Source organism: Ipomoea nil, unplaced genomic scaffold (assembly GCF_001879475.1).
Source record: "Ipomoea nil cultivar Tokyo-kokei standard unplaced genomic scaffold, Asagao_1.1 scaffold2735, whole genome shotgun sequence".
NCBI classification, from domain to species: Eukaryota; Viridiplantae; Streptophyta; class Magnoliopsida; order Solanales; family Convolvulaceae; genus Ipomoea; species Ipomoea nil.
In genome coordinates this window covers 1,931,678-1,955,144 of record NW_017619163.1, presented here as the reverse complement: position 1 = coordinate 1,955,144, position 23,467 = coordinate 1,931,678, and the positions used below count along the sequence as shown (strand labels likewise).

Below are 23,467 nucleotides of genomic sequence, written 5' to 3'. Positions count from 1 at the left end.
CTTCTGCTGTACCTGCTGATGACTTTTCTGTTTTACCTGCTCATGTTGAGACTGTTAATCTCTCAAGCCCCCATAAGTCTGAGAAAAAGGGTGGAATCCCAGTCTACACTTCCACATTGTTAGGTGAAAGCCTGGAACATGTGCGACACTTTGCTGGTTTACCTTCTGCTTCTATTCCACAACCATACCGAGAGATTCACCCATCTGAATCCTCGAGTGAAGATGAAAAAATACTGGCTGAAGTCTATGGCACCCAAGCTCCTACATCTAAGGTTCCAACTGTTGAGGCTACTGCTCATCCTGATTCCACCACATTCAAAATACGAGAGGTCACTAATCTCCTTGGTGGTTCATCTGCTCATGTGTCTGATTCTAGTCACTCTGTGTCTCCTGTCCACTCCCCATCCAAGGAGACAAGAAGGTCGAAAAGAAAGAATGTTCCTGTGAAGGTTGTGGTTGAATCTGGTGAGGACACTGCTGATGTAGATCAACCAGAGAAGAAAAGGAAGTCGAGTGGGCCTGCAAAACCTGAGACCAATCCTCCTGTTCAATAAGTGTTTAAGACTCTACGGTCTTCTGTTAAGCAAAAGGGTTCTGTTGCTGCTCAACCAACTGTTGTCCCCACATCTTCCACTAGAAAAGTGAAACCTGCTACCCGTGCCAGAGGTCGGAGCGTTACACCTGAGGTTCAAGCTGTTGAAAGCCCTGACACATCCATTTACAGACCTCAGTTTTTTTCCCCTACTGCTCAAGCCAAGTGGTCCACCATGGTCAGAAGAGATCTAATTGTCTAAAGATCTGTTGATGAAAACCAAATGAATTCGGTCTGTGATGTTCTGCTTTTGCTGAGAGAAGTGGGTCTGCTGAAGACTGTCACTGCCACCCGTCCTTATTCAAAGCTGCTCACCTATGAATTTTACTGTAATCTCAATGATGAGATGGACAATTTGTCTGGAGTGCGTCCAATGCAGATTTTCATTCGTGGGAAATGGTATGTGTTTGGTCCTTACATGATTAACGAGTACTATGGCCTGCAAGGAGTCCAAGAGGAGGCTATCACTGACTGGGATGCAGTGGCCAAAACGATCACTGGTGGACAAGCTGACAGATGGCCTACTGGTGATAAGGATACTCTACCTAGCTCTCAGCTCACCTCCAAGTATGTGATTCTTCATCGTCTTGCTCTGCATAACTGGCTCCCTTCGGCGCATTTCTACACTGTCGGCAAGCAACTGGCTAGTCTCTTATTCAGAATTGGAACCAAGATGTCCTTTGATCTTGGGTCGTGGATCTATTATCATATTCTCACTCTGATTCACCCGAGAGAACAAAAGGTACGACTGCCCTTTCCTAATTTGATCTTTGGAATTCTTACATCTCAGGGCCTTGAGCCTATGGCGAGTGAGGTGATCAGTCCGACCCTTCTCTACACAGTTGACCGGTGTCTATTGACTGGAGATCATATATGCGATGTTACACCGGTGACTGCCCCCTCCAATCCTGAGACTGATACAGTGGCGGATGACTCACCACATGCACGAGATCTTCAACTCTCTATCCAATTGAAGGCGAGAGTCTCTGAGCTCGAGACAGTTCATGGCATAATCGCTAAACAGCTAACAGGGGCTCGCACGGAATTGGCCACAGTTCTTCTTCGTTTAAGCCTGACTGAGGCCACTGCTGCTGATCCTGTGAAGTCTGACAGTGAGACTCCCTCCAACGCTTGACCTGGCTTTGGCTCTCTCTTGGCAAAAAGGGGGAGTATGAACTCAGGGGGAGTTGTTTGTGTTTGTGTACTTTCTGGCCCTGGCTGGGCGATTGACTGTGATAGCATCTCTTGTTTGAAGAATGTTTCTTGTCTTTGTTTTTGATCCAGCATGACGTGTATGCTGTGCTTTTATCTCTGCTATGTAATCGAATATTGGGTCTGTTTTGTTTTTGATATCCTATCTTAGTCTTTTGCAGTATTATACTTCTTTTTACATAGTCGAGTTGTTTTGCCAAATAATAGCCAAAGGGGGAGTTTGTTAGTGTTTTATTTGCTCGAAAAAAAACCCCAACTTATAATTGGCAATATTATTATGGCATACTAAGATAGGATTAGCTTAGTTTCAGTTTTGTTCTACAGAGGACTGATCAATCAGACACAATAATAGAAGGACTGACACTGAAGATCTGTTTTAGGAAGCTAGTTTCTTAAAAGCTGTACGCGGTTTTACAGAAGACAGATTTGGAAAGAAGATCAGCGTATCTGCTTTGGAAAGGTATGAACCGAATCTTTAAGATTACATTCTTCAAATATTGTCATACCATCTACAATCAAAGACATCTATGGAAGGAGTGTTCTATCGACGGATCTATAAGTATCCTCATTCGAAGTGAATTAGGGTTACGCCTTTAGAAAGAAGAAACACTCTACATCATTTTTATGAGATCAGATCTTTGATTATCATGCCTCTTCTCAATACAACATGTTCATGGTGATTAAGATGACGAACTTGAGAAGAATTACTACTGCTTAAACGAAAGGACACTGTGATCACACTGTTGTGGGAACAACTGTAAAGAGCGTCATTGAAGTGGACTGCATCAGAGTTGGCTCTCCAAGTGAAGGGATTTAATTGGATTTCTGTATGCATGGCTCTCCACCTTCAACAATCCACTAAACCTGTGTAGACTGGGTATGTACCTTGTGTGGGGCACTTGGGTGAGATTATTGTTTATCTACCTTTGTACATTGGATTATGATTTAGTGGATTGGACGCCTATGTGATCGTCCCCCAGACGTAGATACACACTGTATCGAACTGGGTAAACATCCTGTGGCTTTTGCTTGTGCTGTTATCTTTTCTTTAAACGTCTCTATGATCTGTTATCACTGACTGACTTCATCGCTGAATTAGTCAGTCCTTTTCATCAGTTGATTAATCCAGTTAATCTGATTAAAAAGAGGAAATGCAAAATTACAATTAACTATGGGATTAGGTGTTTAAATCCTACCTAATCTGATTAAAAAGAGGAAATGCAAAATTACAATTAACTATGGGATTAGGTGTTTAAATCCTACCTAAACTCAAAAAAAGTGATCAACCATAAGAATCGATCCTAAGCCCTAACATCATACGCACTAATGCTTTATCTAGTGAGCTATCACGAACCATAGTGATAAATCTTGTTTAAATCCGTTACTAAGGTCCGTGAGTGCACAGATTCAGCACTGCAACACACCACAAATAATCAAATACTCCAAAATCACATAGCATAACAACAACAAACAACGTACATTTCATCATTCTAAATACCCAATATGTATCTATACACATATGAACAACTATACAACATAACTTAGGGCAAAATCATAGATTTGAGAATTCATGAGTTATACCTCAAGCTTTTCAACCTCAAGAATCCTTCCATCTCCATCCTCATGTTAGGTCTTCTTCTTTACCATCTCCATTTCTCAAGCAACAACCATAACAATACCCAAAAACACATCTAAGCGTAGATAATCTATCTCAAAGACAAGCTAATAGAGAAATAGAAAAGGGAGGAAGAAGAGAGAAGCTTACCCAAACTTGAACCTCAAGTCTTGAACCTAGGCCTTGCTAGAAGAAGCTCAAAAATGAAGAAGAGTAAGGTAGAGGGAGAGGGGAGAGATTCACGAGAGAGAGGGTTTCGGCTGCCAAAGAAGAAGAGATGAAATGAATGAACAAGTATTGGGTAGAATAGTAGCTTTTTCTAGCTAGGGTTTGAGGGTTAAAATTGTAAAATAATATTTTAGGGTTCACCTTGTATCACGGACCATGATCTTAAAAATGATTTTGGACAACCTGTGGTCAAAAATAGATTTTCTAAAAGATAGTTCTAATTAAAACACTTGGTTCAGGTTTTACAGGTTCCTCTCCTGTTTCACTTCGATTGACTTTTTGGGTCAAAACTTGGTATATAGATGTATCCAAAACTTAGGAATTTCAGAATAGGATAACTCTCGGTGTTGAAATATTTAATTCATACACCGATTTTTTTGGAAATTTTTTTTGGAAGAGTGAAAATAATTATTTTGGAATTTATAAAATAGAATTTAGAAGAAATATTTTTGAGTTGTCACAAACCACATAAGAACTCACGAATAATCTTCTCAATCTGATGAACAACCCCAACTGGAAGTAATGTGGATTACATTATGTATAGAGGGATAGCTGAAAGAACAGATTGTACCAATACACATCTACCTGCAAAAGATCATGTCTTCATTTTCCAACCTGATAATCTGCTGCGAACATTTGCTATCAAGCTATCAAATGTCTCCCTTTTGAGCTTACCGTGCTGGGATGACACTCCTAAATATTTTTCCAAATTGTCTGTCATGGGGATTCCAAGTACACGTGCTACTGCTTTCTATACCTAGGTAATATATAATAGAAGGCGGTTATTTAAAAATCACCGTCTATTAAATGCTGTAATATATAATATAAGGCGGTTATTTAAAAACCACCATCTATTAAGTGATGTAAGTATATATTAGAAGACGGTTATTTAAAAACCGCCGTCTATTAAGTGATGTAAGTATATATTAGAAGGCGGTTATTTAAAAATCGTCGTCTATTAAGTGACGTAGTATATAATAGAAGGTAGTTATTTAAAAACTGTTGTCTATTAAGTGATGTAGTATATAATATAATGCGATTATTTAAAGAAGAGTGAATTTCATTTTTGATCTTAGATTTATAGGTAACAGTCTATTTGTAATCCTTTTTTATCAAAATATTCAATTTTGGTCTTAGTATTATTTCGACATGATCAATTTTGTTCCTCTATCAATAAAATCGTTGAAATTAAATTAAATTGAATGACATTTTGATATTTTTAATACAAAGTACGTGACCATTTATATTTTTTGTTAGTGTTTTTAAATGTTCAAAAACCCCATATTATAATTGGCAATATTATTATGGCATACTAAGATAGGTTTAGATTTTGTCCGTCCAGCTCTACAGATGACTGATCAATCAGAAGCAACAACAAAAGGACTGACACTGAAGATCTGATTTAGGAAGCTGATTTCTAAAAGACTGTACGCGGTTTTATCAGACAAGTTTGGAAAGAAGATCAGCGTATATTTTCAAGAAAGGTATGAACCTAATCTTATGAGATTACATTCCTCTTTTATAGTCCTACCTTCTACAATCAAAGTGATCTATGGAGAGTTTTTATTGAAGAATCTATAAGTACTCTTATTCTAAGAGAATTAGGGTTACGCCGAAAGTAAGAAGAAACACTCCCTATCTGCTATATCAGACTAGATCTTTGATTGTCATGCATCTTCTCAATACAATATGTTCATGGTGATTAAGATGATGAACTTGAGAAGAATCACTGCTACTTAAACGAAAGGACACTGTGATCACACTGTTGTGGGAACAACTGTAAAGAGCGTCATTGAAGTGGACTGCATCAGAGTGGGCTCTCCAAGTGAAGGGATTTCATTGGACTTCTGTATGCATGGCTCTCCATCTTCAACAATCCACTAAACCTGTGTAGACTGGGTATGTACCTTGTGTGGGGCACTTGGGTAAGATTATTGTATATCTACCTTTGTACATTGGATTATGATTTAGTGGATTGGACGCCTATGTGATCGTCCCCCAGACGTAGATACACACTGTATCGAATTCACTGTATCGAACTGGGTAAATATTCTGTGTCGTTGGGTTTGTGCTGTTATCTTTCTCTTACATCTTCTCCATGATTTATTATTACTGACTGACTTCGTAACTGAATCAATCAGTAATCTCTGACAGTTGATTAATCCTGTTAATCTATCTAAAAAGAGAAAATGCAAAATTACATGTGGTATCAGAGCTTTTAAGTCTACATAGTGACTTGATCCGACGGGTTGTTTTTAGTTTTGCATTTCTCTCTGTCTTTTGGAAGTCTTTTGTGTGTTCTTTGGCTAGTTGTTTGTATTCAGGATGGATGCAAGTATGAAACCACCAGAACTAGATGGTCACAATTACTCTTTCTGGAAGGCTCGCATGGAGATATATCTTCAAGCACAAGGTACCAGAGTTTATCGTACTGTCCTAACTGGGTGGAGTCGTCCAACTATTCAGAATGCAGAAGGAGTCACTGAAGATAAGCCCATGGAGACTTGGACATACTATGAAATGAATGCCTCAGATCTAAACAACAAAGCGTTGAATTCGATTGTAGGATCTCTGCATGAATCTGTTTTTACTCTTGTCACCAGAGTAAAAGAGGCTAAACGGGTATGAGAAATTCTTGAAACCAGATTTGATAGAACTAGTGATGTCAAGCAGTCAAAGCTACAAATGGTTCTATCAGAATTCGAAGCCCTCAGAATGAATGAAGAAGAAACCATTTCGACCTTCCACAGTAGGGTTCAGAATCTTATGAACCAAGCCTCTATTCTTGGTGAACCATTCACTGATGAGAGAGTGGTCAAAAAGATCCTTCGATCTTTACCTAAACGATTTCGAATGAAAGTAACTGCTATTCAGGAATACACAGGTTGGGAAAAGAAGACTGTCGGAGAACTTATGGGAAGCTTACACACATATGAACTAGAAGTTCTTGCTGATGATGATCTTGGGAGCAACAGAAAAGGAAAGTCAGTGGCCTTTGTGGCTGAGGCTGATCGAGAATCTGACACAGACGACATAGATGATGAAACCTTGGCTCTTCTAACCAAGAATTTCAAGAAAATCTTAAAAGGTTTCAACAGAAAGGGTCAAGGTCAGTCTACCAGGACACAATACAAAGGCAACAACTCCTCATATCAAAAGGCTGAAACAGCACCTTTCTCACAGAACAATCAATCTCAGACTGGTCGAACAAGACAAAACAGAAACAGTTCCACAGACACAGGTAAATCCCTCAACCGGTCAGTGCAGTGTAGGGAATGTGAAGGATATGGACACATACATGCTGAATGTGCAACGTATCTCAAGAGGAAAAAGGCTATGTCTGTAGCTACTTTAAGCGATGATGAGGAGGAAACTTCAAATGATCAGTCAGATGATAATGTGGGAAACTTTGTAGCCTTCTTTACTGCTACAGACCTTCAGTCAGACGGAGACCAATCAGATGAAGAATCGTACATATCAACTGATGATATTGAAGAGAGACATACTCAACTTGAAAAAGAATTTGCAAAACTTGTTGCTAGCTGGGAACAACTTGTGAAAGTAAATAAAAATCTGAATGACGAGCTGAAGCAAAGAGATGATCTTCTAAAGAAACTGAATACAGATCTTGTCATAAAAGAAGATCTCATCACTCAGATAAGATCCAGAGAAGGAAAACGGATCAAGGAATAGGAGAGTCTGAAGAAAAATATCCAGATGATGGACACCACATCAAACTTAGATAAGATTCTAGACTCTGGCAGAAATCCTACTGATAAAAAGGGTTTGGGATTTGAACGAGGTGAATCTTCGAATAACGCACCTATGTTCATCAAAGAGGGTATGTCTAAGATCACAGCTGTTCACAGCTATGAACAAGGACAGTCATCTCAGTCAGTGCAGAACAAGGGAATGAGGTACAACCAGACTGTTAATACTGGCCTGGCCAAATTAACTCATCAATATCATTATTCAAGGTTCAAAATTAAGATTGTCAAAGTTAAATATTACACCCCTATTTGTCACTACTGTCAAACAAAAGGTCATACTCGGCCTGAGTGTTATTTTTTCTACAGAGATCAAAGGAAGGAAAAAAATCAGAATAAGACTATTACACCATTCACTAGACAGGTTTGGGTCAGGAAGTCAGAAGTTATCTGCTACCCCACCATCGTTCTGACTGCACCTACAACTGATGCTAGATGGTATTTCGACAGTGGGTGTTCCAGACATATGACAGGAAATGTTAAGTGCCTGATGGCTGTTCAACCTAGCAGTGGAGCTGTAACATATGGAGATGGACAAAAAGGGAAAATAGTTGGGAAAAGTATCCTGAATGTACCAGGTTACCTCAATTAGAAGAAGTCTTGCTAGTCAGTGGGTTGAAAGCGAATCTAATTAGCATCAGTCAGTTGTGTGATCAAAATTGGAATGTGTGCTTCGATCGTAACTGCTGCAGAGTTAGTGACAAAGCAAATCAACTAGTCATGGAAGGAACTCGGTCCTTAGACAATTGTTATGTTTTGACAAATGAAACTGCTTGTCACCTATCCAAATCTGATGAATCAAAACTCTGGCATAGACGACTGGGTCACGTAAACTTCAGAGTATGGATAAGCTGATAAAACTGGAAGCTGTGAAAGGTGTACCTAAGATCAGAATAGATCCAGAAAAAATCTGTGGCGCATGTGCTATTGGGAAACAAATCAGAACTCCACACAAAGCAGTAAGAGGCATCACCACTGAGAAGTGCCTAGATCTTGTCCACATAGTCCTCATGGGGCCAACACAGACTGAAAGCATTGGGGGAAAGAAATACATATTTGTGTGTGTAGATGATTTCTCTCGATACAGCTGGGTATACTTTCTTTGAGAAAAGACAGAAGCTTTCAAGGCCTTTAAAACTCCGTGTATAAGGGTTCAGAAGGAAAAGAATGAGTCTATAATAAAAGTTCAGAGATTGAGGAGTGATCATGGAAAGGAATTTGAGAACTCACTATACTCAGATTTCTGCTCCGAGCACGGTATATCACATGAGTTCTCAGCTCCTAGAATTGCTCAACAGAATGGTGTGGTGGAAAGAAAGAATCGAACCTTACAAGAAATGGCTAGAGTTATGCTACATGCCTTTCATCTGCCGCAGCGCTTCTGGGCTAAAGCAGTACACACAGCCTGTCATACAGTAAATAGGGTCTATCTTAGACCAGGAATGACCAAAACACCATATGAGATCTGGAAGGGAAAGAAGCCAAATCTGAAGTATTTTCATGTGTTTGGGACAAAGTGTTATGTGCTGGCTGATAGAAAACAAAGAGGGAAGTTCGAACCAAAGAGTGATGAGAGCATCTTCCTTGGATACTCTCCAAACAGTCGTGCCTACAGAGTCTATAACAAGAGGACTCAATCTGTGATGGAATCAGTAAATGTGGTTATAGATGACAGTCCAGAAGAATCAGTAGACACAACAGTGACAGATTCAGTGACAGAGCTTCCTCTCAGTGACCTAACTGCCACTAATAGCAACAGTCAGCCCAAACCACAAGAATCGTCAGATGAAGATTAAGAAAGTTCGGAACAGCAGACAAACCTCATAAATGATACAGGTAAAGAAAAACCCACCAGAACTCAGAAAAACCATCCATCAGATAAAATTATTGGAGATCCATCAGATGGGATGAAGACCATGAGCAGAATAAGAAATAATCTGGCAGAAGTATCTGGGTCTGCATGCTATACCTCAAAGATAGAACCCATGAATGTTAAAGAAGCTTTACAGGATGATTTGTGGATCAAGGCAATGCAGGAGGAGCTACATCAGTTTGAGCGAAATCATGTCTGGGATCTAGTTTCAAGACCTGATGATGTCAACGTAATTGGAACTAAGTGGATCTTTAAAAATAAAACTGATGAATCTGGGAATATAGCAAGGAACAAAGCTCGATTAGTGGTTCAAGGGTATACTCAGATTGAAGGGATTGACTATGATGAGACTTTTGCTCCTATAGTTAGACTCGAGTCAATCAGGATTTTGTTGGCTGTCGCATGTATTTTGGGATTCACACTGTTTCAGATGGATGTCAAGACAGCATTCCTGAATGGCTATCTCCACGAAGATATCTATGTGGGTCAACCTAAAGGTTTCGAAGATCCAGATCATCCATCATATGTCTATAAGCTTCGAAAAGCTCTCTATGGTCTCAAACAAGCCCCACGGGCATGGTATGAACGACTGACACAGTATCTGCTCCAGCATGGGTATAAACGGGGAAGTGTTGACAAAACCTTGTTTGTAAAAACTACTGGAAGTCATGTAACCATAGCCCAAATATATGTTGATGACATTGTGTTTGGATCGACCTTACAGAAATACACTGACGAGTTAGTAAAAGTGATGAAGGAAGAATTTGAAATGTCCATGGTTGGTCAACTGACATACTTCCTAGGTCTACAGGTCAAGCAAAGTCCTGAAGGATACTTTATTTCACAAGACAAGTATGCTAAGAATCTAGTTAAAAAGTTTGATCTGGAATCATGTAAATTATCCAGGACACCAATCCCCACCTCCACAAAAGTATCGAAAGATGAAACTGGCGTATCAGTGGATAACACAGTCTATCGCAGCTTGATAGGCAGTCTGTTGTATCTAACAGCCAGTCGACCAGACAAAATGTTCAGTGTTGGAATCTGTGCAAGGTATCAATCTCACCCAAAGGAATCACACCTGATAGCTGCAAAACGCATTCTGAAATATGTTAAAGGAACGATGCAGTATGGCCTCTGGTACTCCAAGGACAATGAACTGAGTCTTGTTGCATACTGTGATGCTAATTGGGCAGGAAATATTGATGATCGAAAGAGTACTTCTGGAGGATGTTTCTTTGTTGGTAAGAACTTAGTATCATGGCTAAGCAAGAAACAGAATTCAATCTCACTAAGCACCGCAGAGGCAGAATACATAGCTGCAGGTGGATGTTGTACTCAGTTGGTATGGATGAAACAGATGTTTCTGGATTATGGTCTTACTCAAGGGATAATGACACTCTATTGTGACAATGTCAGTGCTATTAATATCTCCAAGAATCCAGTTCAACATTTCAGAACGATGCATATTGACATCAGGCATCATTACATCAGAGACCTGGTTGAATCGAAGGAAATTGAATTGGAATACATTCAAACTGACAAACAACTGGCGGATATTCTGACTAAGCCACTGGACGCTAATCGTTTTGAAATTCTCAGGTCTGCTCTGGGAATTTGCAGAATTGACTAATTAAAGCAGTTGGTCAGTCAGAGAGGAGCAAAAAAAATATTGGTTTATACGGGTCAGTATTATGGTTTGACTTTCTCTAAAAACTCCTCTCTATTTTTGTTAAGTGGATTATTTAACTTTTTATATCTTAAAGATATCTTAAAAGATCTTAATCTTCTTTTGAAATTCAAATTTCCTTGGGTTCCGTTTCCTTCCTAAAAAGAAGCCGTACCGTTGTGTCAATCAATCGCGTCTGCATGATATTTGACAAGCCACATTGATTAGGGTTCATCACCCTTAAGTCTATTTGATACCGGGCCAAGAAGAAAAAAATATCTTCAAGCATCTTAGCACTCAAACCTTCTCTCTCTCAGCATACCTGTCTTCCGTGATTAGTTCTTCTCCTCTCACGAAAAATTTCTTCAATGGCGGACCCTGTAAGAAATATCATCATCAAACTCAGAAGCAAGACACATTCTCCGGAGGTGGCTCTTAAGCATATTCAGACGCTATTGCAGTTTGCAATGAAAAAGAAACTCAAGCTTGATCCTCTGCTTCGCGACGAGATTTTGGTGACTGTTATGTCCAACTATCCAGAGTTTTATACAGAATGGTCTGAAGATGATGCCACTGAACTGCTGATGATGGTTTCCGAAGCTAGTGATGAAGTTTCTCCAGTATCTATTCCAGAACCCTCGGATGGAAATCGGGCCGGGGCATTCCTTCGATACTTTGTGCAACGAGCCCTAGAATCGGTTGTGTAACACCCCGTGTTACGGCCTTCAATCCCGGATTAATTATTTAGTTAATCCCGTTAATAATAATTAAATATGATTTAATTATGTTAGGGTTACCTTTAATTAATTAGTGAGGTCCACCATGAACCGTGGACCCTTGCCCGAATAAGAGTCTTAAGCCTATTAGGAATAAAAGAAGTAGGCCTTTTACTATTCAGATTAGGATTAGGATTCTCTTTAATTAATATGGTCCACTATGGACCATGGACCCTTATCCCTAAAACAAACCCTAGCCCTATAAGGAATAGAATTTGTAAACCCATACCATTCAGGCCCTAACTAGGAGTCTTAAATATATAAATAGGGAACTTAGGAGGCACCTAGAATCCCCACCACATTAATCTCTCACCACCCAAAGAGTTCCAAGAATTCCCCTAGGAGAAATCAAGAAATCAAGAAAGCTTAAAGAAAGATCCTTCATAGCTAAGGAATTAATTAAGGCTAAGAGGTAACCCATGTCTCAACAAAACCTATTTTCATAGTTATAATTTCCCCTTAGGGTTTCCCCATATTATTGTATATTGGCGAGTTATGACGATTATTATTGGTAATTGATGTGATGATCCCATGGGGGATCTTGATGATCTTGATATTGGGAGATTCTTGATAATTATGGTGTTCTTGATAATTATATGGAGTTCTTGATGATTATGTGTTGTTCCTGATAATTGTGTGATGTTCTTAATGCTTATGTGTTATTCTTACCGAATCTTGCAATTAGAAGACGAACCGTATTCTTGTTGATATAAAAGTGATTAGAACCCTAGGTTGTATCGTATGATCTTATTCTTGGGTTATCGAGTGGGGAAATCGCATGTTTGGGTGTTGATTATATTTAGAAAAGCATGATAGGTTATGTGCCGTTCGTTTCTTGTATTTGATTCGTTAATTGGCTACGTGTTGTCGTTAATTTCGTTGTAAAGTGTCTAAGCATGGTTTCGGGTTCCACTACGGTTCCCGGGGCGTAAAGTGTGTGAAAAGAGTCAGTGGGGGGTAGGTGGGGGGTAGGGGACCCGCCACCTACCCACGGCCGTGAAACACCGCCCGGCAGCGGGTTGCCGGCGGGCGGGCAGCTGCCAGCCGGCGACCCGCTGCCCGGAACAGTAATTCCGGCGGGTGGCCCCCCACCCACCGGCTACCCGCTGGAAATTCCCCCATCTCGGGATCCCGGCTTCCCCGTTTGACGTTCCCCCGATCCCCGTGGTGTCCCAACGGACTCCGTTCATCGTGCCTATGTCTAGTTTGATATTTCGGGTGCCGTTCGTAGGTTTACGAGTCTATTACATTGCATGCTAGTTGAATTGGTATCCCGTTGACCTAGGCGGTAGAAGTATGAACCCCTTAGGACTATTCTTAGTATGTGATGGATCACGCATAGGTTTTGTTATACGTTTTCTCCCCCTTCCTAATGTGTAATGTGGGTTGCATGTGCTTGCTATGTGTTATGTGTGTGTGTGTTACCCCAATTCGGTTGCGATCGGATTGGTTATCCTAAGCTGCGGTTCAGAAGCTGGCTGCGGTCAGATTGATACTCTTGGGCTGCGGTCCACCGTTTGGTTGCGATCAAACGTTTCTATACGAGCTGGGGTTCGTCCTTTTTCCTGGCTGCGGTCAGATGACATTCTCTTGGGCTGTGGTCCACTGTTTGGTTGCGATCAAACACTATGATGAGCTACGGTTCATCGGTCGGTTGCGATCGACCCCTCCGTGTTGCGATACGGGGCAGGGTGCTGTGGGGCCGTGTCAGAGCTATATGCGCTGACCCTCATGTATGGGCATGCGATTGGTCCTGTGGCACCAACAAAGTGTGTTATGTGTTGTGACGTGGACGAGTTGTGATTACGAGTGTCTTGGGGGGATGTGACTATGGGATTTATATTGGGGATTGTTCATGTTGGGTTATGATCATTGTTTATGCTCTGCCTTATCTGCCTTATCTGTTGTGAACTGCATATGCTTGTTATAACTGTTGCTCGTGTCTGGCCTTATCTGTCGAGTCATTCCCAGTTTTAAAAGCTAGAGTTCGTAGGATATATCTTCATGCTCAAAATGGTTTTCGTATATCTATATATATCTCTATATGTATTGTATTTCAACGCGTTGGAGTGGGTTACCAGCATCTCTCGCTGAACAGATATATTTGGCTTTCAGGCACAGAAGATTAAGTCACTGGAGTGCGCTAGAACTTAGAAGTAGATAGTTTCCCTTTTGGCCTGCGTGCCACGTTTACGTATTCACGCTTTGAGGATATTAGTTAGTTAGCCTGTGCACTTGGGTTCTCTAGCCCAGGTGTGGCATAGCACCCCGAACGCTTGTATTTATATCTTGGGATTTAATAAGATTCTACCTTTATTATAAGTTTTGAATGTCTTGAAAATCTGGGGTGTTACAGTTGGTATCAGAGCCTAAGTTTGACCCTAGGATAAGACTCTTAAGACCGGACTTTAGGACACTAGGCTTGAACTCTAGGTACTTAGGAACATAGGATTCAGGAATCTTAGGACGCGCAGTGAGATTGTGAAACCTACACATAACCTCCCCTCACTTCATCCCTCTCTAACTTAAAGGAACCTCCCCCTACGCTTACCACCCCAGGTAAGGGTGAGAATAGATAAGTTTACTTCCACAACTGGGTAACGTACACTTACCCGATAAATCGCCTCGTCCTAACTCCCGTCAAAGGACTTGACAAGGACCGCGACCAAAGAAAAGGAAGATTTGGATGACTACTAAGGAGAGGCGGTAAAAAGACGTTGCATCAAGACGTCAGGACTGCTAAAAGGGACGGACTGCAATACTCACCAACCCAGGGTTAACCACGATAACCCCCGATTCAGACAAATGGCATGCACCTTCCGACAAGTTGCTTTATCTCGGCAAACCCAGGTTGCGGCTACAACAAACAGGAAGGAGAACTAGAACACTGATTAAAGTAGCGGATGAACGACACCATTAGTCGAATCCTTGGGTGCAAGGTAAGTATATCGCGACACCTTGCGACCCCACCACCCCAGTTTAAAATATCATCCGCCCTGAAACCCCAGCATCTTGATACCCCTATTTGTTGAAAACTCCCACCCCGAATCCTTAATTACCGTAAAAGCAAATTCACAACCGTCATGACCTTGCTCACCCCTTGTTGCACCTAACCCAAACCCTCGGAAACCCTAAATTGATATGAGCATTGGAATCATCGCCCTTACTCTAAGTTCATATCTCCACTCCTTTTGGAAACCCTGCTAAAAACCGTAGAGCAGCATAAAGCCCTTACCCTGCCCAGGGGCGTGAAGAACCGACATTCATTAATCCAATATTAGAATAAGTTGTTAGATAGGAACCGGCGAAGTAGGTGGAAGTTACGAATACGTATCATCCCACCCTTGCACGAAAACCGTGAAGGCGTTACGAGAAACCATAGCCGGTACGTACGCCACCGAAGAACGCCATGCGTTGACAAGAGCAGGCAAACAAATACGTTCAAAGTGTCAGGGGCCCTCACTACAGAAAACATCGTCAAATAGGTGCAACAGGCCGAACCTCAAAGAGGACATAAAGCCTTGCTAAGAATTTCATCCACCAAGGAAGGGATGAAACCCAATAGAAAAAGAAAGACCAACCCGAAACCCCCTTGACCCTTAAGAACCCTCGGCAAGGGTTAGGAGTCAAGACCTAGGGATTTGACCCACTAACCGACTGGGTCCAGACTCCTGAACATCCGAGGGGAACATGCACGGAAACCATCACGAGAATTCCCTTGGAAGCCATAGAGACAAAGGGGACTTCGACACGGGAAGAGAAGATCAAACGAAAATCTTAGAATCAAACGAAGCCAAGGAAAAGGATCACCAGTTCGGCTGTACGCCACAACCATGCCCCAAACAGGCATAATCACTCGAAGCCAAGAGTCCTTAGCCCCTTTCCCTCCCCTTGCCAACCAAGTACCATTTCGTTAAAGAATCCGTCCTATCACTCCAAACCTCGCTCTTGATCCCTCATTACAAACAATCCCGTACAAGGTAGCAACCTTCCTTCCTGTATTACGACCTTGGAAACATCGACCCTATCCGTCCCTCGACTTTGAAACCTAACCCTTGCACTTCTTACATCCCTTTAACCCAGACCAAGAAAACATAGATATATATATATATGTATATCTACCTCTAGAACTCGTGCTTAAGGATCAATAAACATTGTACGATGGGTCATCCTATGTATCCAAGTCCCTTTTATTGTGCACAAGGGCATGGGACTTGTCAGGACATGAATCTGTGCATTTTTGGGGTCTTTCCCGAAGGAATTGAATCTTCCTAGTCACTTTCCCGCGGGTCCCCAACGGGTCCTTGACGGGACCTTGGCAGGAGCTTGGCAGGCGGACGACCGCCCACCTCGCGCCCACTGGTACAATGTGCTGATTTCTTAACCCCTCATTTTATTGATTTGTGGCGCACTTGTGTGCCTCGATTGATGAATGTGAGTCTTGGGTAAGGAACCACGGACCACCCAAACATAGTGTCCTACGTAAAAGACCTTGACGCACGAGGCACCATCGGGAAATCACAATCAATTACATTACACGAGTAATTGAAGTTGGATCCTACGATACAACCGACTAGGGATGTTTGGCGTAAAGGATTGCGCAAACCAAGGAGGCGAGTTGGGAACTCGTGCAAAGAACCCACGAAAACCTTAAAAGTCAAAATGCTAAGGATGGACCGGGACTCCTTCAAACCATGGACATCGTTCGAGCAAATCAGAGGACTCCTTACAAGTTGTATGGAATCAAGAACTACGTAGTCCATGGTGCTAAGCAAAAGGGTGAAGAGCACATTCGCGCCAAGACTTCAAGGGTCATTAAGGACCCACAAGGAAATGAGATGACTCGTAAAGTCACCGAGTCATCCCACAACGAGATTTCGTAACCGACTGCGCTTTAAAAAGAAAAAGGGCACACAAGGACACCTTTATCATTAAAAGTAACACAAAAGGGCACAACAATGCCGAACCTCGGGTAAGACATGAAGTCTTACTAAGAATTTCATCCACTAAAGAGGAGATGAAATTCAATAAGAAGAGAAATTCAACCCAAAGACCATCGACTCCCAAGAGACTTTGGGAAGAATTTGGGAAGTGCGCCCTAAGAGATTGGCTTAGTTGACCCAACTTGGTCAAGACCTTGGGCGCATTAAAGAAGTAAGTGTTGAATCACCACGGGAATTTCCCTCAAGATAGAAGAGAAGGATGAAACCTTAGCCCAGGAAGCAAGGTCTAACAAGGATCTTAAAGTCAAGCAAGTACCAACACCAAGGAAGGAGGATCATCAGCTCGTCGACGCATCGTGATCAAAGCATCTAGCCAGATTATTCACTTGGGATCGAGAAACCTTAACCCATCCTAGCCGAATTCCTTTCCCTTCCTCGGAAAATCGGCCCCCTCCTTATTTCAAAACCCTTTCTACCCTTCAGACCCCATTCGTAATCCCATGTTTTAACGATTCCATACAAGGTGGCAACCTCACAACCTAAGTTGCAACCTTGAAAACTCGATCCTAATTCCTGAATTCACCGTATCCTCAAGTTTGAAACCCACTCTCTTAGCCCTGTAAACCTAATCGTTCCCAAAAACCCAACACGCATAGGCATACAAGTATAAAATTTCCCTGTGGAATACCCTCTCTATAGGCCCACGGTTCTACTCTTGACTCGTTAACCCTGCAACGATTTCCAAGCTTCGGGGACGAAGCTTCTCGTAAGGGGGGAGAGTGTAACACCCCGTGTTACGGCCTTCAATCCCGGATTAATTATTTAATTAATCCCGTTAATAATAATTAAATATGATTTAATTATGTTAGGGTTACCTTTAATTAATTAGTGAGGTCCACCATGAACCGTGGACCCTTGCCCGAATAAGAGTCTTAAGCCTATTAGGAATAAAAGAAGTAGGCCTTTTACTATTCAGATTAGGATTAGGATTCTCTTTAATTAATATGGTCCACTATGGACCATGGACCCTTATCCCTAAAACAAGCCCTAGCCCTATAAGGAATAGAATTAGTAAACCCATACCATTCAGGCCCTAACTAGGAGTCTTAAATATATAAATAGGGAACTTAGGAGGCACCTAGAATCCCCACCACATTAATCTCTCACCACCCAAAGAGTTCCAAGAATTCCCCTAGGAGAAATCAAGAAAGCTTAAAGAAAGACCCTTCATAGCCAAGGAATTAATTAAGGCTAAGAGGTAACCATGTCTCAACAAAACCTATTTTCATAGTTATAATTTCCCCTTAGGGTTTCCCCATATTATTGTATATTGGCGAGTTATGACGATTATTATTGGTAATTGATGTGATGATCCCATGGGGGATCTTGATGATCTTGATATTGGGAGATTCTTGATAATTATGGTGTTCTTGATAATTATATGGAGTTCTTGATGATTATGTGTTGTTCCTGATAATTGTGTGATGTTCTTAATGCTTATGTGTTATTCTTACCGAATCTTGCAATTATAAGACGAACCGTATTCTTGTTGATATAAAAGTGATTAGAACCCTAGGTTGTATCGTATGATCTTATTCTTGGGTTATCGGGTGGGGAAATCGCATGTTTGGGTGTTGATTATATTTAGAAAAGCATGATAGGTTATGTGTCGTTCGTTTCTTGTATTTGATTCGTTAATTGGCTAGGTGTTGTCGTTAATTTCGTTGTAAAGTGTCTAAGCATGGTTTCGGGTTCCACAACGGTTCCCGGGGCGTAAAGTGTGTGAAAAGAGTCAGTGGGGGGTAGGGGACCCGCCACCTACCCACGGCCGTGAAACACCGCCCGGCAGCGGGTTGCCGGCGGGCGGGCAGCTACCCGCCGGCGACCCGCTGCCCGGAACAGTAATTCCGGCGGGTGGCCCCCCACCCACCGGCTACCCGCTGGAAATTCCCCCATCTCGGGATCCCGGCTTCCCCGTTTGACGTTCCCCCGATCCCCGTGGTGTCCCAACGGACTCCGTTCATCGTGCCTATGTCTAGTTTGATATTTCGGGTGCCGTTCGTAGGATTACGAGTCTATTACATTGCATGCTAGTTGAATTGGTATCCCGTTGACCTAGGCGGTAGAAGTATGAACCCCTTAGGACTATTCTTAGTATGTGATGGATCACGCATAGGTTTTGTTATACGTTTTCTCCCCCTTCCTAATGTGTAATGTGGGTTGCATGTGCTTGCTATGTGTTATGTGTGTGTGTGTTACCCCAATTCGGTTGCGATCGGATTGGTTATCCTGAGCTGCGGTTCAGAAGCTGGCTGCGGTCAGATTGATACTCTTGGGCTGCGGTCCACCGTTTGGTTGCGATCAAACGTTTCTATACGAGCTGGGGTTCGTCCTTTTTCCTGGCTGCGGTCAGATGACATTCTCTTGGGCTGCGGTCCACTGTTTGGTTGCGATCAAACACTATGATGAGCTGCGGTTCATCGGTCGGTTGCGATCGACCCCTCCGTGTTACGATACGGGGCAGGGTGCTGCGGGGCCGTGTCAGAGCTATATGCGCTGACCCTCATGTATGGGCATGCGATTGGTCCTGTGGCGCCAACAAAGTGTGTTATGTGTTGTGACGTGGACGAGTTGTGATTACGAGTGTCTTGGGGGGATGTGACTATGGGATTTATATTGGGGATTGTTCATGTTGGGTTATGATCATTGTTTATGCTCTGCCTTATCTGCTTTATCAGTTGTGAACTGCATATGCTTGTTATAACTGTTGCTCGTGTCTGGCCTTATCTGTCGAGTCATTCCTGGTTTTAAAAGCTAGAGTTCGTAGGATATATCTTCATGCTCAAAATGGTTTTCGTATATCTATATATATCTCTATATGTATTGTATTTCAACGCGTTGGAGTGGGTTACCAGCATCTCTCGCTGAACAGATATATTTGGCTTTCAGGCACAGAAGATTAAGTCACTGGAGTGCGCTAGAACTTAGAAGTAGATAGTTTCCCTTTTGGCCTGCGTGCCACGTTTACGTATTCACGCTTTGAGGATATTAGTTAGTTAGCCTGTGCACTTGGGTTCTCTAGCCCAGGTGTGGCATAGCACCCAAAACGCTTGTATTTATATCTTGGGATTTAATAAGATTCTACCTTTATTATAAGTTTTAAATGTCTTGAAAATCTGGGGTGTTACAAGTTGAGGTCTCTCGACGGCGAGCGGAGTCACAGCCTTTGTATCTCGAAGCTGCTCAGAAAGAGGCAAAACACAGACAGGAGATCCTCTGAAGCAGCCCCCATAAGTCTGAGAAAACTGGTGGAATCCTAGTCTACACTGCCACATCATTAGGTGAAAGTCTGGAACAGGTGCGACACTTTGCTGGCCTACCATCTGCTTCAATTCCTCAACCGTATTGAGTGATTTATCCATCTGAATCCTCCAGCGAAGATGATAAAATTCTGGCTGAAGTGTATGGATCTCAAGCACTTCCATATGATATTCCAACTGTTGAGGCCACTGCTCATCCTGACAACACGACCTTCAAAATTCGAGAGATTTCGAATCTTATTGGGAACTCTTCTGCCAATGTCTCTGATTCTAGTCACTCTGAGACTCCTGTTCAATCCCCAACCAAAGAAACAAGACGGTCTAAAAGGAAGAATGTTCCAGTAAAGGTTGTTGTTGAGACCGGTGATGACAGTGCTGATGTGGATCAGCCTGAGAAGAGAAGGAAGTCGAGTGAGGCTGTCACGTTTGAAGGAAATTCACCTATTCAACAAGTGTTCAAGACATTGAGATTGTTTGTTAAGCAAAAGGGCCCTACTGCTGTTCAAGCTACTTCTGTACCTGCACCATCTGCCAGAAAAGGGAAGCCATCCACACGATCAAGAGGTCGAAGCATTACTCCTGAGGTTCAACCTGTTGAAGAAACTGACCCATCTGTTTACAGGCCTCAGTTTGTATCTCCTGCTGCTCAGGCCAAATGGTCTACTATGGTCAGAAGGGACCTTATTATTCAACGATCTGTGGATGAGAACCAGCTGAACTCTGTATGTGACATTCTACCTCTGCTGAATGAAGTCGGATTGCTGAAGACTGTCACAGACATCTGCCCATATTCTAAGCTTCTCACGTATGAATTCTATTGCAATCTCAATAACTGGACCTCGACCGATGCAGATCTTCATCAGAGGAAGGTGGTACGTTTTTGGGCCGGACATGATCAATGAATACTATGGTTTGACTGCTGTGCAAGAAGAGGCTGTCACTGACTGGAACTTGGTGGCCAAAACTCTTACCGGTGGACAGACAGAATCTTGGTCTACAGGTGACAAGGACTATCTGCAGAGCTCGCAACTCACATCCAGATATGTGATTTTACATCGCCTGGCCCTTCACAACTGGCTCCCATCAGCCCATTTCCACACGGTTGGCAAGCTTCTGGCAGGCTTTTTATTTCGAATTGGAACGAAGATGCCAATTGATCTGGGAAAATGGATTTACCATCACATCCTTACCTTGATTCATCCACGGGAGCAGAAGGTAAGACTACCCTTTCCAAATCTGATTTATGGCATTCTTACAACTCAGGGTCTTGAGCCTATGCCCAGTGAAGTGATCAGTCCAACGCTGCTCTATACTGTTGATAAACGTCTGCTGACTGGAGATCACATTCGGGATGTTGTTCCGGTGACTGTCCCATCCAATTCTGAAACTGACGCTGTGCCTGATGACTCTCCCCATGCTAAGGATGTTCAACTTTCCATACAGTTGAAGGCAAGGGTCGCTGATCTTGAGACAGTACACAGCATTATTGCAAAGCAACTGACAGGGGCCCGTACTGAGCTGGCAACCGTTCTTCTTCGTTTAAGCGTATATGAATCTGCTGTTGCTGCTGATCCTGCGAAGTCTGACAGTGACACTCCCTCCAATGCTTGACCTTTGGCTATCATTGGCAAAAAGAGGAGTAGTATGAACTCAGGGGGAGTTTTTGTGTTTGTGTACCTTCTGGCCCTGGCTGGGCGTTGTGTTTGATGGCACCACTACTTGTTTTTTAGCATAAACTGTTTTGGATCTTATGTTTTGTTTTAGTTCTATGTAATCAGATCAGACTCATGGGTTGCTTCTTTATAATAACCTATCTTAGTTCTTTATGTTTTTCTATCTATATAGTCGAGTTGTTTTGCCAAATAATAGCCAAAGGGGGAGTTTGTTAGTGTTTTTAAATGTTCAAAAACCCCATATTATAATTGGCAATATTATTATGGCATACTAAGATAGGTTTAGAGTTTGTCCGTCCAGCTCTACAGATGACTGATCAATCAGAAGCAACAACAGAAGGACTGACACTGAAGATCTGATTTAGGAAGCTGATTTCTAAAAGACTGTGCGCGGTTTTATCAGACAAGTTTGGAAAGAAGATCAGCGTATATTTTCAAGAAAGGTATGGACCTAATCTTTTGAGATTACATTCCTCTTTTATAGTCCTACCTTCTACAATCAAAGTGATCTATGGAGAGTGTTTATTGAAGAATCTATAAGTACTCTTATTCGAAGAGAATTAGGGTTACGCTGAAAGTAAGAAGAAACACTCCCTATCTGCTATATGAGACTAGATCTTTGATTGTCATGCATCTTCTCAATACAATATGTTCATGGTGATTAAGATGATGAACTTGAGAAGAATCACTGCTGCTTAAAAGAAAGGACACTGTGATCACACTGTTGTGGGAACAACTGTAAAGAGCGTCATTGAAGTGGACTGCATCAGAGTGGGCTCTCCAAGTGAAGGGATTTCATTGGCCTTCTGTATGCATGGCTCTCCATCTTCAACAATCCACTAAACCTGTGTAGACTAGGTATGTACCTTGTGTGGGGCACTTGGGTAAGATTATTGTATATCTACCTTTGTACATTGGATTATGATTTAGTGGATTGGACGCCTATGTGATCGTCCCCCAGACGTAGATACACACTGTATCGAACTGGGTAAATATTCTGTGTCATTGGGTTTGTGCTGTTATCTTTCTCTTACATCTTCTCCATGATTTATTATTACTGACTGACTTCGTAACTGAATCAATCAGTAATCTCTGACAGTTGATTAATGCTGTTAATCTATCTAAAAAGAGAAAATGCAAAATTACATTTTTTATGTTTATTTTTAGGAAAAAAATCATAATTGAAGAGCAAAATGTCCTATATTTAACGAAATTTCAACAATTTTTTTATAAAGGACCAAAATTAGTAAACAAGAGTTGGTGTGGCTTGGTGGGTTTATCTTTGTTTGTTATGTTAGAGGTCTTAAGTTCTATCCTTAACCTATATTTTATACAATCATTGTCTTGGTTCTCAGAGACAACACAGAACCAAACTCGTTATACATTAGATGTTGCGCTTAAATACATAAGTGTTGGTGTAGCTTAGTGGGTTTAGCTTAGTTTGCTATGTTAGATTATGTTAGAAGTCTTGAATTCTATTCTTCCTAGAGGCATCTTTAACCTATTTTATAAAATTGTTGTCTTGGTTTTCACAGACAACACAGAAGTAACCAAGTTATATACCAGATGTTGCACTTTGACACATAAGAGTTTGTGTTGCTTAGTTGGTTAAACCTTAATTGCTATGTTTAAGGTCAAAAGTTTGACTCTTGTTGTTAACATCCTTGTTTTTATTTTATAAAACTGTTGTAGAAATAAAGAATGCGCAACTACAACGGTTATATAAAACCGTTGTAGTGTTGTGTATTCAAGTGCTATTAAAGACAACACATAAATGACAACGGTTTTAAAAAACCGTT

General features: G+C 41.7%; 1 protein-coding gene across 1 annotated transcript; it reads left to right on the top strand.

The window, feature by feature from the left end:
* Positions 1–815: 815 nt before the first annotated feature.
* On the top strand, positions 816–1,727 carry LOC109156535. The gene has a single exon (XM_019304388.1). The coding sequence runs from the start codon at positions 816–818 to the stop codon at positions 1,725–1,727; it is 912 nt and encodes a 303-aa protein (XP_019159933.1).
* The last annotated feature ends 21,740 nt before the right edge of the window (positions 1,728–23,467 follow it).